The 15,290-nt window shown below is 33.2% G+C and overlaps 3 protein-coding genes across 3 annotated transcripts; 2 read left to right on the top strand and 1 right to left on the bottom strand.

Moving 5' to 3' along the window:
* The first annotated feature begins 4,394 nt into the window (after nt 1-4,394).
* LOC123204582 (BTB/POZ domain-containing protein POB1-like) lies at nt 4,395-7,495 on the top strand. Its single transcript, XM_044621322.1, has 6 exons — nt 4,395-4,808; nt 5,113-5,271; nt 5,481-5,602; nt 5,688-5,751; nt 5,878-6,157; nt 6,524-7,495. The coding sequence occupies exons 1-6, from the start codon at nt 4,607-4,609 to the stop codon at nt 7,335-7,337; spliced, it is 1,641 nt and encodes a 546-aa protein (XP_044477257.1). The 5' UTR covers nt 4,395-4,606; the 3' UTR covers nt 7,338-7,495.
* Nucleotides 7,496-8,993: 1,498 nt separating this feature from the next.
* On the top strand, nt 8,994-10,276 carry LOC123204583. The gene has a single exon (XM_044621323.1). The coding sequence runs from the start codon at nt 9,243-9,245 to the stop codon at nt 10,128-10,130; it is 888 nt and encodes a 295-aa protein (XP_044477258.1). The 5' UTR covers nt 8,994-9,242; the 3' UTR covers nt 10,131-10,276.
* Nucleotides 10,277-11,881: 1,605 nt separating this feature from the next.
* LOC123204591 (6-phosphogluconate dehydrogenase, decarboxylating 3, chloroplastic) lies at nt 11,882-13,762 on the bottom strand. Its single transcript, XM_044621333.1, has one exon. It carries the CDS (start codon nt 13,592-13,594, stop codon nt 12,104-12,106), a length of 1,491 nt encoding a protein of 496 aa, XP_044477268.1. The 5' UTR covers nt 13,595-13,762; the 3' UTR covers nt 11,882-12,103.
* Nucleotides 13,763-15,290: the final 1,528 nt, after the last annotated feature.

Here is a 15,290-nt window from a genome sequence, read left to right on the forward strand (position 1 = left end):
TTCTCCGCTTCTTAATTAAACTATGTGGCAATAAACAATCAACCAATATGCGACTCTATCATACTAAACAATCAAAAACAAATATAATAAAAACAATCACAATTTAACGTAAAAATTTTTTTATTGAGAAGAGTAAAACCACGAGATATCGTGCAAATAAACTAATTTACTATATTTAAAATAATAATATATTATTTTTAGTCTATGAATAAGTACACAACTCTCTAAAACAACAAAACAAATTAATAACACAACTGTAGAAAAAATAATAAACATCACAATAAACTCATAAGACTATATTTTACATTATGGGTATAAAAAATAAATCTCTATCATCTAACTACTCATATTTTAACATAGATAATAATTTATATGAAAAACAAAATGTGATTACTACTATTTAAAATAAAGAACGATCTATAGTTTACTAGTAGTCTAAAAAATCAGAAAATGCTTATATAAATTATTTACTCTTAGGAGACGTTTTATTTGGGTAATATTTTATTACTAAAATATAAAGATTACCTTGAAGATAGATTACTTAAAAAATTACTAGGTATAAATGATTACTATGTTTGATAAAATTTAATAGATATAAATAATTATTATATTTGTTAAAGGTAATAAAAGATTATTAGTACATTATTTTACTTAAATGTTTTTGAATATAATTCTTTTTAAATATTTTTTATATTATTTATCATATTAATTAAAAATAAATTTATTTTTATCTCAAAAAATTAATAAATACTAATATAATTATAATAAAATCAATATTACCTTGGTAATCTTTAAATACTTAAGATGAAGGTGGTAATCAGATTACTACCTATATTATCTATCATATCAGCATTGATAATAGAAAATTACTATAATATTTTATTATTAATAAATCAAATAAGAAAATAAAATATAGGTTATTAAGGTAATTTTTAAAATCTATAATCAAACAGTTCTTATTCCCTATCTCTATCTCTAGCTCTAGCTCTAGCTCCCTTAGGTAGCCAACACTGGCACAGCCTTTAGTCAGATTTTTAATTAATTTTCCCGTTTAATTTATGACTTTATTGCGATAATGATGCATCTTTCTTTCCTGTATGTGGGACTTCTTTGGAAAATAAGGTATTTTTGTCCTTATTGTGACATTCGTTGCGTACAATTCGTGCAATTAATCGTTATATCCTAATGGATCGATGAAGAGCATTTTCTTGTTGTTGATTTAAAATAATATTTTTTATAATAAAATTATATATATATTTTTTGAGCAATACTATGTATATCTATTTTAGATATATATATATATACACTTATATATGTCATCATATAATTAGTTATTGTTTTATTTTTAATTCAAAATCATCAAATTACATGATAACACAGATAAATATGTATATATTTGTGTACTCAAAGTAGGTACATATAATTTTATTGATATTTTTTATATTAAATTTAAATATATCGGAAATATATTATGATTAAATATTATTTTATTTTTAATTTAAAATCATTTATTTATATAATAACATATCATTTATATACTTAAATTATATAAAAAAATATGTTCGTATGGTCTTATTTTATTTTTTATAGATATTAGATTGAGTGTATTTATATATGTAAATATATATTACAAATACACTAAACAAGCGTTTAATTTAGGGTAATAAAATATTATTTTGATAATTTATTTTTTATTATTAATATCATTTTGTTTGATTTATTAAATAATAAAAGATTTCAGTGGTAATGTGGTATGTAATATAAGAAATAATATAACGTTTTAAAAGATAACCAAAATAATTTTGATTTTATTACATTTTTATCTTTACTTATTTATATTTTAGGATAGAAATACATTTATTTTTAATTAATATTTTAGAATACTCATATCAAAATACATTTAAGTTAAATAATATTTTATATTTTTTTATTACAATCAACTAAACATAATAATTATTAATAACTATTAATTTGATCAAATATAATAAAATTTTATACTCATTAATTTTTCAGATAATTCATCTTTATTATAATTTTTTATTTTTTAAAAAGCCGAAAGACTTATTCTGTCTAAGGATTAGTGTTTTCTCAAGTTCTCACCTTTTAACTTCGAAAAACTTAAACACCTATCTATCTATTAATTTTTAGGATTAATATCAGGAGTAAACTCGTTATTTAGAAAAAAAATTTAAAAAAACTAATAATTTAATCACATTTCTCTCCTATATTTAAAAACTAACAATTTCTTTTACCCCTAAAAACTATCAATTTTCCCCTATCCCTATCCAAAGTTTGAAAAATCACTATTTTTTCTCTAAAGTTTCGATGACAACTTTTTGATGACAATTTCTCCTCTGATTGTCGATATTTTCTCTTCCTCCTGATTGTTTTCCTATCGTTTTTGTTTGAAAGACGATAGTTTTCATTATAATTTTTAAATGATCTATGTTTGGTATTATATTTTATTTTTTTAAAATAAAAAATTATCTCAATTAAACACATAAAAAAAAAAAGGGGGAAGTTGACTTGCCGTGATATTATTCAAAGGAATATGTGACAGGACCTCATTCGGATGGCTGTTGGGATGCCTCCTCGGCTACTTAATATATTCCAAAAGAAAAACGCATCGTTTCAATTCCAGATTCCAAAATATTAACAACTTCCATAAAAGTTGTCGGTTGGTACTTAATTTCTTAATTATTACAAAAAAGGAGACAGAATTTTCAACTTGCACTGTTTCATCCACCATGTAATTTTCAGTAATTAAAGTCAGGAATAAATTTAGCAAAAGAAAGATTCACATTAAGAAGGCAACCTCATTAAGCATTAATTCACAAACTTTGTAATTGGGATGAATGAGACACACAAACACAGAATCAGGATTTTAATAATCATTGGATGAATTATTCTTATCCAAAGGTAAATTGAAGCTTTAGTTATAAGTTGGGGTGGATTCAATTCGTTTTAAACCGAGACTGAGGTCAATTCGAGCTCAGATTGAAGCCCCAATACCTATCACTACCTCAAGTTGTTGTATAATTTCACTTGAAAACTATTAACAAGATAAATAGTATCGTTGGAAAGATAAACATTATCACCAGGTGAACAAACTATAAATTCAATTCAAGCCACTTCGATCGGATACAGCCCGGGTTATTCTATAATATATATATGAACAAAAGCCCACCAAGAAGAACTTGGACTCAAATATTGAGATTAAGCATCGTCACTCACATATATAATTGCATACTATTCAATTTTCTAATTTCCGGCTTAGTCCATCTAGGCCCAAATTAAATTGACTCAACCATGGTCTAATTGCACAGGTAATGTCAAATTTTACCGGGGTTGGGCCTATATATTGGGTTGGACTTGATCTGCGCTATTTGAGTTTAAATTCGAATTCGAATTTGAATTTGAATTTACGCTTTAATAAAACAAGTTGAGAACTAATATGAATATTTAAACTCAAATTGATTTAAATCAAATTTAAAATTAAATTATTTTTAAATTGAATTCAAACTGACCTTCAATTAGTCTTATTTATATTTAGTTTAGAGTGATTTCAAGCATACATATACTATAAATAACGTTACTAATATATTTATTTATTTTTACGGTTCATTTTTTTAAATATCAATCGTTCACATAATACTTTTCCAGATAGATATATTTACAAAAATTCCAATTTTTTTTCTCCTCTAATATTTTTAACATTCAAAATATAATCAAATATACTTCAAAATAATAATGCGAGTGACAAAAAAAGGAATTTTATTATAAAAAAGAGTATATGTACAAGTTTCTTTCGATAATATATCAAAATTAAACTCTTAATTTATTCGATTCGATAGTTATAGGTTGGTTATTAGATTCAAGATCTACATACATAATTTTTTTTTTACTATATAAGTATGAATAAAACAATAGCAAAATACAGTGATATTTTCCCAATTTTTAGTAATTACTGTTTGCACTTGTGAAAAAGACCCAATTTTGAGAGGTGGGAGAACAGATCGATGAAAAATAATACACATAAGATTGGATTTGATCGGAATGACTAGAGTTTTGGCCCTAATGAATCAAAATTGAACTAAAAATGAACTTAGTTTGAATTAATTTAAATCAAATCAATTCAAAAATGAAGATTTTGAAACCAGCCCTAATATATATAGAATTGTATATTAGACATAAAAATAATAATAAATTATATATACATATTTTTTTATATATAATTTAGATATATAAATAATATATTATTATATAATTAATTAATTTTAAATTAAAAATATATAATTAAACAGTTTTCAAGCTTTAAGCCCTCGTCGACAAAATCTGATTACGAAGGATTCGTCGGACTTTAAACTGGATGTAGATAATATTTAGTATTAATTGAACAATAAAATCTTTTATTCCTTATAATTGAAATAGTTCTTTCCAAGTCGCCCCAAGTCTTTACGTTTCTCTTTTTTTGAGGCTTAGAAATTATCAAACAGAAAAGCCGAAAAGAAGGGGACCAGAATTTTTTTACTTTGATTTTGAATTAAGGCCTAGGGTTTTTTGTTGGGCATGAGAGTATTGACGGTCGATCTCTTCGACCCGCAAAATGGATTCTGACTTCTCTCCGGGTGGCCCCGATTCTGACTTTGGATTCGCGTTCAATGACAGCAACTTCTCGGATCGGGTCCTGAGGATCGAGATCAAGCCTGATTTGCCCGATTCTAAATCAGACGGCGACGGTTGTTCCTCCATCGCCGACTGGGCTCGCAACCGTAAACGACGGAGAGAGGAGATGAAGAAAGACACTGGTCAGTTGTATATGTAATTAATCAGATTCAAATATTTATTCTTTGTCTGATTTTTCGTGTTTATTATAAAATTGATTAATTAAGGTTTTATCGAATTTCAATTTTGGCAACAAATTATTGGAAAAAAAACCCTCAGTTTGATATTCGTGAGTACTAGAATCAGGGTTCAATCGAATACTCATAATTTTGCGTTTGATTAGCTTATGTCATAGTTATACGTGTCATGCTGGTATATTTTAGTTATGGGTCTCTGGATTTTTGCCTTCCTATGATTTAGAACTGGATTTGTTATTGTCTGCATTAGGCGTTGATGTTTTCATGCAACGTGAGGAGCAGATTTTACATTGTAACATGCCAGACACCGAGGATGGTGTGGCCTATGAGAATCAGGATGAGGAACCTGTTGCAATGATTGAGGAATCACCTGTTGATGCTGGATTGAAGTCGAGCTTGAACTGTGATGGTACAGTCTTCATTCCTCACATACTTCCTATTATTTTTGTTCAATAGTTTGAATTGACAGTTTTAAATTTCCATATTCTTTTTGTTGTTTACCACCTTTGTATTTATATCTTGGATCTTAATATTTGCCAACTCTTCTGTAATTTATTAGTTAGGGCTTGGTTGCACTGTGTGTTCCTTTGGATTCATTGTATGTATAATGTATTTTAGGTGAGGAAGCCACTCATAGCAATGATTCATCGTGGAGCATGGATTGTTCAACAGTTCTTAGGGTCAAGACTGTACATATTAGCTCTCCTATTTTAGCAGCAATGAGCCCCTTTTTCTATAAGGTGAGCAGTCTTGACCTGTTTTTTGTTGTCCGCCATTATACCCTCTCTCACTTAATTGATTTCTCTTCTTTCTTTCTCCTTGCAGTTGTTCTCTAACGGAATGAGGGAGTCAGAGCAACGACATGTAACTTTGCAAATACATGCCTCTGGTAAATTCATTTACATGTGAAATTCTGTATGCTTGTTTGTAATGTAGAAGTGGTTTGAAATTTTCTGGTAAATGTTTGGTATAAACATTTACTATTCAGTCTGTTATCTGTTTATTCCTTGTGCAGAAGAAGCAGCCCTTATGGACCTCCTCAATTTCATGTATACTAGAACCTTATCAACAACCACCCCTACTGCTTTGCTGGACGTGTTAATGGCCGCTGACAAATTTGAGGTTGCATCATGCATGAGATACTGCAGCAGGTTATTAAGAGACTTGCCAATGACCTGTGAGTCTGCTTTACTGTATCTGGACCTGCCATCTAGTGTTTTAATGGCGGAAGCTGTGCAGCCACTGACAGATGCAGCGAAACAATTTCTGGCTGCACGATATAAGGACATAACTAAGTAAGCTTCTATTTTATCCATATTCCTTTTCTTTCTTTGTGCAATTTCTTGATTGTTAAAAGAGTGTTTTCTCTTTTACCTTTGAATATGAATCTCTTTCTTTTTTTGGGGACAAGGATGTTTTCGTTTCATGTCCATTAATGATGGGAGGGTGAAGATATACAATCTGGCTAAAAATTTTCTTACTTTGCTGGCTTGATGATATTGGACCAAATTGTTTGACCACATTATGTTTAAATGGCTGCTTGCGGCACTTCTTTACTTGTTAAATAAGTGGAAAATCATGAGCTATTCATGCTCTGTTGGAGTTGAGTAAAAGCTTCATAATTTATGAATCAGTGTTAAAAACATTGTATATCTTTGCAGGTTTCAGGAAGAGGTTCTTAAGTTGCCCCTGGCTGGTATTGAGGCAGTATTGTCCAGTGATGATCTCCAGATAGCTTCAGAGGACACTGTTTATGATTTTGTGTTGAAGTGGGCTCGGACTCATTATCCAAAATTAGAGGAACGGCGAGAAGTCCTTGGTTCTCGACTTGGCAGACTAATTCGTTTTCCATACATGACTTGTCGTAAGCTGAAGAAAGTTTTAACCTGCAATGACTTTGATCCTGATTTTGCATCCAAACTTGTGCTTGAGTCTCTCTTTTTCAAGGCTGAGACACCATACCGTCAGCGTTCTCTTGCAGCAGAGGAGGCGAATGCGATCCATCGTCGCTTTGTGGAGCGGGCTTACAAGTATCGCCCTGTCAAGGTGGTGGAGTTTGAATTGCCTCGTCAGCAGTGTGTTGTGTACCTGGACCTTAAGCGGGAGGAGTGTGCTCATCTGTTTCCAGCTGGACGTGTTTATTCACAAGCGTTTCACCTTGGTGGGCAGGGCTTTTTTCTATCAGCACACTGCAATATGGACCAACAAAGCTCATTTCATTGTTTTGGTTTGTTTCTGGGGATGCAAGAGAAAGGATCGGTGTCATTTGCTGTGGACTATGAGTTTGCTGCAAGAACAAAGCCATCCGAAGATTACTTGAGCAAATATAAAGGGAATTATACTTTCACAGGAGGGAAGGCTGTTGGGTATAGAAATCTTTTTGGTGTACCTTGGACAACATTTATGGCGGATGACAGCCTTTATTTTATCAATGGCGTTCTTCATCTAAGGGCTGAGCTTACCATCAGGCATTAAGTATTTTTCCAAACCTGTTTGGTATCGCTTTGTTAGACAGCCTGTTGTAGAAAATATCTGCAGGTGTAGTAGAAAATATCTGCAGGTGTAGGCCTTTTTTTATCTTTGCAATTTGACAACTAAAATTTTATAGAATATAAATAAGCATGTTAAGAATCTATCGTGATTGGAATACATCTGATATATAATTTCTTTTATTAGATCTGAAACCAGGTCAAAAAACCCTAGCTGCACACTAGTCTCTTGTGGTTTTTCTCTATGTTGTCGATCTCTTTGTTGGCAGCTCCTTTCTGTGAAAAATAGTAATTTTCATATCTTTCCAGCATTGATCTCATATTTTCCTATATCAATTTTATCTTTTGATTCACCTTTGGTGTCGAATTCATGATTTGATTCGTTTTTATCATCAATCTCACCATTTCTGATGACTTGTCTCCACCATTGATTGATGATTCATCTGTGAACCGGCTTAAGTTTTGCAGTTGAACCATGGTTTTATACAGTCCAATGGCTAAAGCAATTGGATTGTCACCCACAGCTGTTGCCATTGGCAGCTTCCATCTGTCTAGTTGAACTGGCCGATTTGATTCGGGTTTTAAAACGTTAGCAAATATTATTCTGCCTAAGTGTTTTGCTTCAAAGTTGCAAGCACTATAATGGTTATTTTCGAGCTCAGCTATGCCACAAAGGTTGTGAGTTCAAACATGTGCAAAAGAGCTACTTTTCAAAGGCACTAATTTCTTCCACCTCAAACCTAAGCCTATGCGTAAACAAGGCATCCAAAGCTTGACCTCTGGTCCTCTAAATCCTAAATCCTGAAATAAACTATAATTAAAAGATTTTGTTCCTCAATGGTTACTGATCTTACAATTCCTCACCTTATTTTCATTTTAATCTTCTTATGCTATCCAAGTACCAAGCATTATTACACATGAAATGAAATGAGAGGAAACATAATAACATCACTCATGAACAAGCGTAAGTTTTTCATTGAACCGTGGTTTTATACGGTCTAATGGTTGAAGCAATTGGATTGTCACCCACAGCCATTGCAGCTGGCAGGTTCCCTCCGACCAGTTGAATCAGCTGGCTCAATTAGGGTTTTAAAACGTTAGCTAATATTATTCGGCTTAAAATTTTTGCTTCAAAGTTTCAAGCACTATAATGGTTATTTTTGAGCTTAGCAATGCCATAAGTTTGTGAGTTCAAACTTGTGCAAAAGAGCTACTTTTCAAAGGCACTAATTTCTTCCACCTCAAACCTAAGCCTATGCGTATACAAGGCATCCAAAGCTTGACTTCTGGTCCTCTCAATCCTAAATCCTGAAATGAAAAATGAAAGGCTTACTCCTCAATGCTCACTGATCTTACAATTCCTTACCTTGTTTTCATTTTAATCTTCTTATGCTATCCAAGTACTAAGCATTATTACACATGAAATGAAATGAGAGGAAACATAAGAACATCACTCATGAAAGGCAAGCATCATCATGAGGCAGAGGCTCTAGGGTGCATTAGTGCAAGAATTATCACAGAAGGTGCCCACATGATGCATATACTTTTCATAAATTTTCTTTCTCTGAGAAATTATTAGTCATAACTCCAAGACAAATGCCCATGACCCTACACAAAGGGCTGGAATCTGTGTCTTTCTTTTTGACATGAATGATTAATTTGAGTGGTTAAAGCATGAAGTCACTGTTGCCTCAATGAATAATCTGATCACAATGGCTCAAGTCAAACTGCACAACTTGTTAAAGGTGTAAATAACTTTAGTTTTCTCTCACAGGGCCCCATTCCAGGCATGCCCAGAAGCCTATCATCATCAACAAAACACAGACTCTTCTCCTTAACTTTCCTTTCCCTTTAACTCCATGTCTTGTTTGTAACTGTTCTCAAAAAGGACATGAGCTTCAAAATCATCTGGTTGGTTCTCTGTTTATATTTCTCTCCCTCTGTGCATAGCTCAAACAACTACACTACAAATTCTTTGGATGAATATCTTCAGGATTTTGCTTTCAAAACTTTGGTTCATCACCGGCCTCATCATTCGGGCGCTCTATACAAACCAATTCTCCCAGCTGAATTGGCGGGTACGAGAGTATCGATTGTAAGGCTCAGAAGCAGGAGGCTATGGAACATTGGTGCTAATTTTAGCAACATTCATATCCCATCAAGAACCATAACAGAGCCTCATGCCAGAAGACTGGCTATAGTCTACCAAGACTTTGGCAACTGGTCTTCGCATTACTACAGTGTTCCAGGTTACTCAATGGTCACTCCTGTGATTGGATTCATGGTTTTCGATGCTTGGAATATACAGGCTAAAAGAAAGCTTGATCTCAATACCATGGGAAGGCCTATAGTGATTCGTTTCTTGGATTCATCGTTGTCCGATGAAAGGGTATCAAGAGCAAAATGTGTAGCATTTAGCAGTAATGGGACAGTTCATATGAGTGAAATGAGTGTGCCCAATGTTTGCAAATCTCAAGATCAGGGTCATTTCTCCATCGCTGTTCCATTGAATCTGAAGAAGAAGAAGAAGAAGAAGAAGAAGAATGCTATGTGGTATTTTTGGGTGATTGGGTTTGGGCTTGGATTTGGTGGGTTGATTTTGATAGGTTATGTTGGAATTTTGTCAATGAAAGTTCGGAAGACACAAAAGATTCAAGTAATGGAGAGACAAGCTGATGAAGATTTGGTACTAAATAGCATATGGGTCGGTAGCAGCAAAATGCCTTCTGCAACAGTGACAAGAACACAACCAACCATTGAGGATGGAGGTTTACCATAGTACCTTATTTCCATTATATGAAATTTCATTTTAGCTTTATGTTGCTGTCTGGACAATCAGATCAATATATCTATATCTAGGGTTGCCGTCATTAAAACATATTATACAGCAATGTGATACTTGAATTCAGATTTGCATGAGCTATACATGATAGTTTTAAAAGGAAAATTTCAATAAAGTAACATTTTATCTACAAACAATAACATATCCGTGTGTAATTAATTATTCAAAATCACCTAATCACATTGTGATATATCATTAATTATACTCAAGTTTATATTTATTATTTGTATATATAATTTTATTATTTCGATAAATCGGTTATCATTATTAAGTCTAGATATGATTCGAGTCAGCTCGATCTTGAAAATCAATTCGATTTGATTTAACTCAGCTCAAATTCATTTGATTAAAATTCTAACCGAACTCAAACCAAGGGGTGTTTGACTCAATTTGATTTGAATTCAACATAAATTCATAACTCAAATCAGTAGTTTGAATTTGTAGTTCGATTCAGCTCGAATTAATTTGAATTCAATAATTCGAATTCATGACTTGGTTCAATTCGAATCTATGGCTCGAATAAAAATTTTTGAATATTATTTGTATAAAATAACATCATTTTGTCAATAAACCACAAACTCAAGTCACAAATCCAAGCCATACATTCGAATTGTTAATTCGAACAGAACTAAACTACAAATTCAAACCATTGATTCGAGTTAAACTCGAACCGAACTGAACTGAGCTATTTTTAATCCAAATCGAATCCGAACCAAACCATTTTTTATCTGAATTGAACTCAAATCAAAAGATGTTCGGGCTTGACCCGGCCCGAATCCACCCCTAAACTCTAGAATCCAGATGACCTTTGTATGTCAACAATTCACCTAGAAAGTGCATGCAAATACAATATAGGCTCTGTACATAACTTCCACATTTTAAATACCATTTCAATCATAAGCACCATCCGAAGTTCGAAAACAGATTTCAATTGTCATATATTATGCCAAACATTACGCCCGAGTAACACCAAAAGTCAATATGCACTAAAAACACCATACATTTCTCTAAATATAAGAGGAAAGACTAGAGTTAAATTCAATCCAAACTAAATCTAAATGAAACCCAATTTGAGATAGATTCAAATCCAAAAGAACTAAGTCAAGATGGACAAGTTGACGCTCGAACTCAAGGAAAAAACAATATAACTTTATATTCGAATGAAACCGACTTATACTCAAATATTCAGATTGACTCGAATTCGACTCATTTTATGAAAACAAGCCCAATCCTTGACTTGAACTTGACCAGTTTGATCTAAATTGGAATTTGAGCCTAAGCAACTTGGATTGAATCCAACTCTAGGAAAGACCAGTAACATGCTAAACAAAATGGGATCTCGAAGAAGATAAGCAATGTTTTATTTAACTCAACACCAATTCTTCCATTACTTTTAATTGACCAACAGCTTGAAAAATCACCATAAAAGTTCACCCAAACAACATATTGGCTCTACAGCATTAAGAAATCATTGCTATTTGTTAAGGATCACCGAAACACAAGGCTTTCTGCTGAAGAAGCTCCAAAGCTAACTATCATCGCCTATAAACCCGATTTTCAACCAACACTTACATATCTTACTGACTAATAGGGATAAAAAAAATACAATTTTTCATAAAGATCTAACATCTATTGGTTAGTAGGGATGAGGAACATAAAGGTGAAAGCTAAGAAGTAAACAAAAAGCATAAGACAAATTCTACTTTGTGTATTGCATATGAATAAGGCATGCAGTTCTTATTATCAGCAAAAACTACGAGGCTAAACAATGATTTTGCAATGCCTTAATGTCTATCATTGAATTCTCAGCTAGACGTAGAATCCTCATTTAAATACCAACATTTTCAATACCCAATTGAAACATACAACCAAACAGAGAACCAAAAATACAGATAAACAACAAGAGGAGCTCAATTAAAAGCACCAATACCAGTGCCACTCTTGTGCGCAAGTTTGGTCCATTCAGTATGGAATGCCCCAGGGCGATCGATCCTCTCATAAGTATGAGCCCCAAACAAGTCCCTCTGAGCCTGGACAAGATTTGCAGGCAGCCTTGCCCTCCTATATGTATCAAAATAGGAAAGACTAGCACACATCCCTGGTGTGCTTATCCCAGCTGAAATTGCCATCCCCACGACTCTCCTCCAGGCCGCCTGCCTCTGCACCATCTCCCTCGCAAACTCTGGGTCCACAACCAAGCTTGCCAAATTAGGATTCCTTTGGTAAGCTTGCTTAATCCTATCTAAAAACACAGCTCTTATAATACACCCACCTTTCCAAATCCTAGCCAATTCACCCAAATTCAAGTTCCAACCTTTCTCATTGCTCTTACTCCTCAACAAATTCATCCCCTGGGCATAACTACAGATCTTGGAAGCATACAAAGCTTGTCTAACGTCATCGATTAGCCTCTTCTTATCAACATTTATTCCAACATTTTGCACTCCATCCTTTAGACCTGCCTCTCTCAAAATTTCACAAGCTTTCTCTCTCTCCTCCTTCAACCCACTCAAGTATCTGCAATCCAACGATGCCGCAATAGTCGGGGCAGCCACCGAGAGCTCGGCCGCTTGCTGCACAGTCCACTTACCCGTCCCCTTCATTCCAGTTTTATCCAAAATCTTATCCACAAGCTCACCTTCATTACTCAACTCATCCTTCACTTTAAAAATATCCGCCGTTATCTCAATCAAGAAACTCTCCAACTCACCCCTGTTCCATTCCGCAAATATCTCCGCCAACTCGCTGTTGCTCAACCCTCCCACGTGTTTCAACACATCGTACGCTTCAGAAATCAACTGCATATCTCCATACTCGATTCCGTTATGCACCATTTTAACGAAATTACCAGAACCGCCCTCGCCGATGTAAGTAACGCACGGCCCGTCCTCAACTTGAGCAGCCACTTTCTGTAAAATATCTTTCACATTATTATACGCTTCGAAAGACCCACCAGGCATTAACGACGGGCCGTTACGAGCCCCTTCTTCGCCGCCCGACACGCCCATACCGAGATAAAGCAACCCCTTATGGCTAACTTCTTCAATACGACGCTCAGTGTTTTGGTACCACTCGTTACCTCCGTCGATAATACAATCACCAGGAGCCATATGCTCCGAGAGCGCGGCGATGGTTTGGTCAACGGGGAAACCAGCTTTGACTAAAATGATGATAGATCTGGGACGTTGGATGGAGAGAACAAAATCACGGGGAGAATAGTGGCCGGTCAAAGGAAGTTCACCCTCACGGTGGGCCCGATCCAGAGTTTCATCGACCTTGGACGTTGTACGGTTGTAGACGGAGATAGGGAAGCCTTTTTCGGCGACGTTCAGAGCCAGGTTTTGGCCCATAACAGCCAGACCCGCCAGCCCAATGCGAGAGAGAGCAGTAGAGGCCTCCATGGAGAGAGAGGAGAAATTTTGGGGGTCGATTTGAGAGACTAGGAGAGAGAAATGAATTGGGTTGGCGTTAAAAAGAATTTATTTATATATAAAAAATAAAAGATTGGTTGGTAGGTTTTTCGAAGAGGCAAAGAGAAATGGGACGGACTCTTCGAGGGAACGAGAGGCCAAAACGACCAACCCAGAGGCTCGATGATTTCGAGGGACAATCAAATGGCCCAATGAACGACGGCGTCTTGCTCAACTCCTACGGTTGATTTCCATTTTTTAATTTTATTTTTCTCCGTACGCAGCGTTTTCACAGCAGTAATGAAGAATCGAGTCTTAATATAGGTATACCTATCATTATTAGTACTTTATAATTTATAATATATATTATATTATATAAATAAAAAATAATATATATTATAATTAATATTTATATAATTTAAATATATTATATTAAAACTTAATAAAATAAATAATATTATCAATAAAATAATATTATTATTAATATCATAAATAATATATCAAAGATGAATATATCCTGTATTCAAATTAAACTACTAAATCACAATTTTAATTAAAATTCAACTCAAATTAAATCAAATACCAATTCAAACCCAATTGGTTGGGTTTGGGGGGTTTGGGTCCACCCCAAACACTGAACTGCCTGATGATCAGTTCATCTAATATATTCATATCCAAGGACAATGTTTTAAAAAATTATTTATTTATTATCTCTAAATGAAATGAAAATATTAATATCTTAGTAAATGAGTTTCACCTTAAAATGGCTGTTTGGTTAAAAGAATGTGTATATTGCATTTCAAGTTGTTTTTCATATGTACATAATTTGTAAGGATCTCTCAATCTCTCAATTTCTGCTATAGGATTTCAAGTGCATAACTGTTGGGAGGAGCGATTATTAGCACCAAGAATAAGAAATATTTTTTACCTGATTTCGCTGAAAAACCAGAGTCTTCTTAGCGGATTTATGATAGTCATTATAAGAGAAAGAAAATAGAGAAAGAAGCGAAGAAAACCCTAAATCTACACGAAGGAAAGACACAGAGCCTAGAAGAGAGAGAGACAGAAGCTTCGAGAGGAGCACGATTTTTATTTGACAGTATAAAATTGAAAAATTACAAAGAAAAAAAATTATTTTACCCTTTTATACCAAACGGATAAAAATATCGCTTAGTTATACGTTCTTACAGGAAAACCCACATAGAATTATGCAATATTTCAAGGACAGTCATTTTGACTTCTTCCAAACACATACCAACATCTCCGTCCACAATAAGATATTATATGAATGCTTATGAAAAGAACCTTTATTACTATGCTAACAATGGCAAATTAGTCATTCTAAATTTTTATATAATGAAATTATCAAAAAAATATACATATACAAATATGATTATGATATGTCAAAATTCATATATAAATGTATATGTAAAATTAAGGGTACAAAAATTTCAAATGTTATGTTCTTGAATTAGACATAAAATAGTAAATTTTTCTTTTCATTTGTTAGTGTTTGTTTGTTGTGACTTCATAGAATTCATACTAGGAATGGTCACTCTCTATCACTACATAACGTGATTTCTTTTAATTAAAAAAGTTAAATAGATATGACCTTCGTTATATAATAAGAGTAATATTATGTGTATCCATTTTGGATACACAAATATATACATACTCATATGTATTA

Source organism: Mangifera indica, chromosome 20 (assembly GCF_011075055.1).
Source record: "Mangifera indica cultivar Alphonso chromosome 20, CATAS_Mindica_2.1, whole genome shotgun sequence".
Lineage (NCBI taxonomy): Eukaryota > Viridiplantae > Streptophyta > Magnoliopsida > Sapindales > Anacardiaceae > Mangifera > Mangifera indica.

Bases quoted from the DNA above. Each gene is read 5' to 3' on its own strand.
- LOC123204582 (XM_044621322.1), top strand. From the start codon at position 4,607: ATGGATTCTGACTTCTCTCCGGGTGGCCCCGATTCTGACTTTGGATTC. The intron at 5,272-5,480 runs GTACAGTCTTCA...AATGTATTTTAG, and splicing joins GTCGAGCTTGAACTGTGATG to GTGAGGAAGCCACTCATAGC. The intron at 6,158-6,523 runs GTAAGCTTCTAT...ATATCTTTGCAG, and splicing joins CGATATAAGGACATAACTAA to GTTTCAGGAAGAGGTTCTTA.
- LOC123204583 (XM_044621323.1), top strand. From the start codon at position 9,243: ATGAGCTTCAAAATCATCTGGTTGGTTCTCTGTTTATATTTCTCTCCC.
- LOC123204591 (XM_044621333.1), bottom strand. From the start codon at position 13,594: ATGGAGGCCTCTACTGCTCTCTCTCGCATTGGGCTGGCGGGTCTGGCT.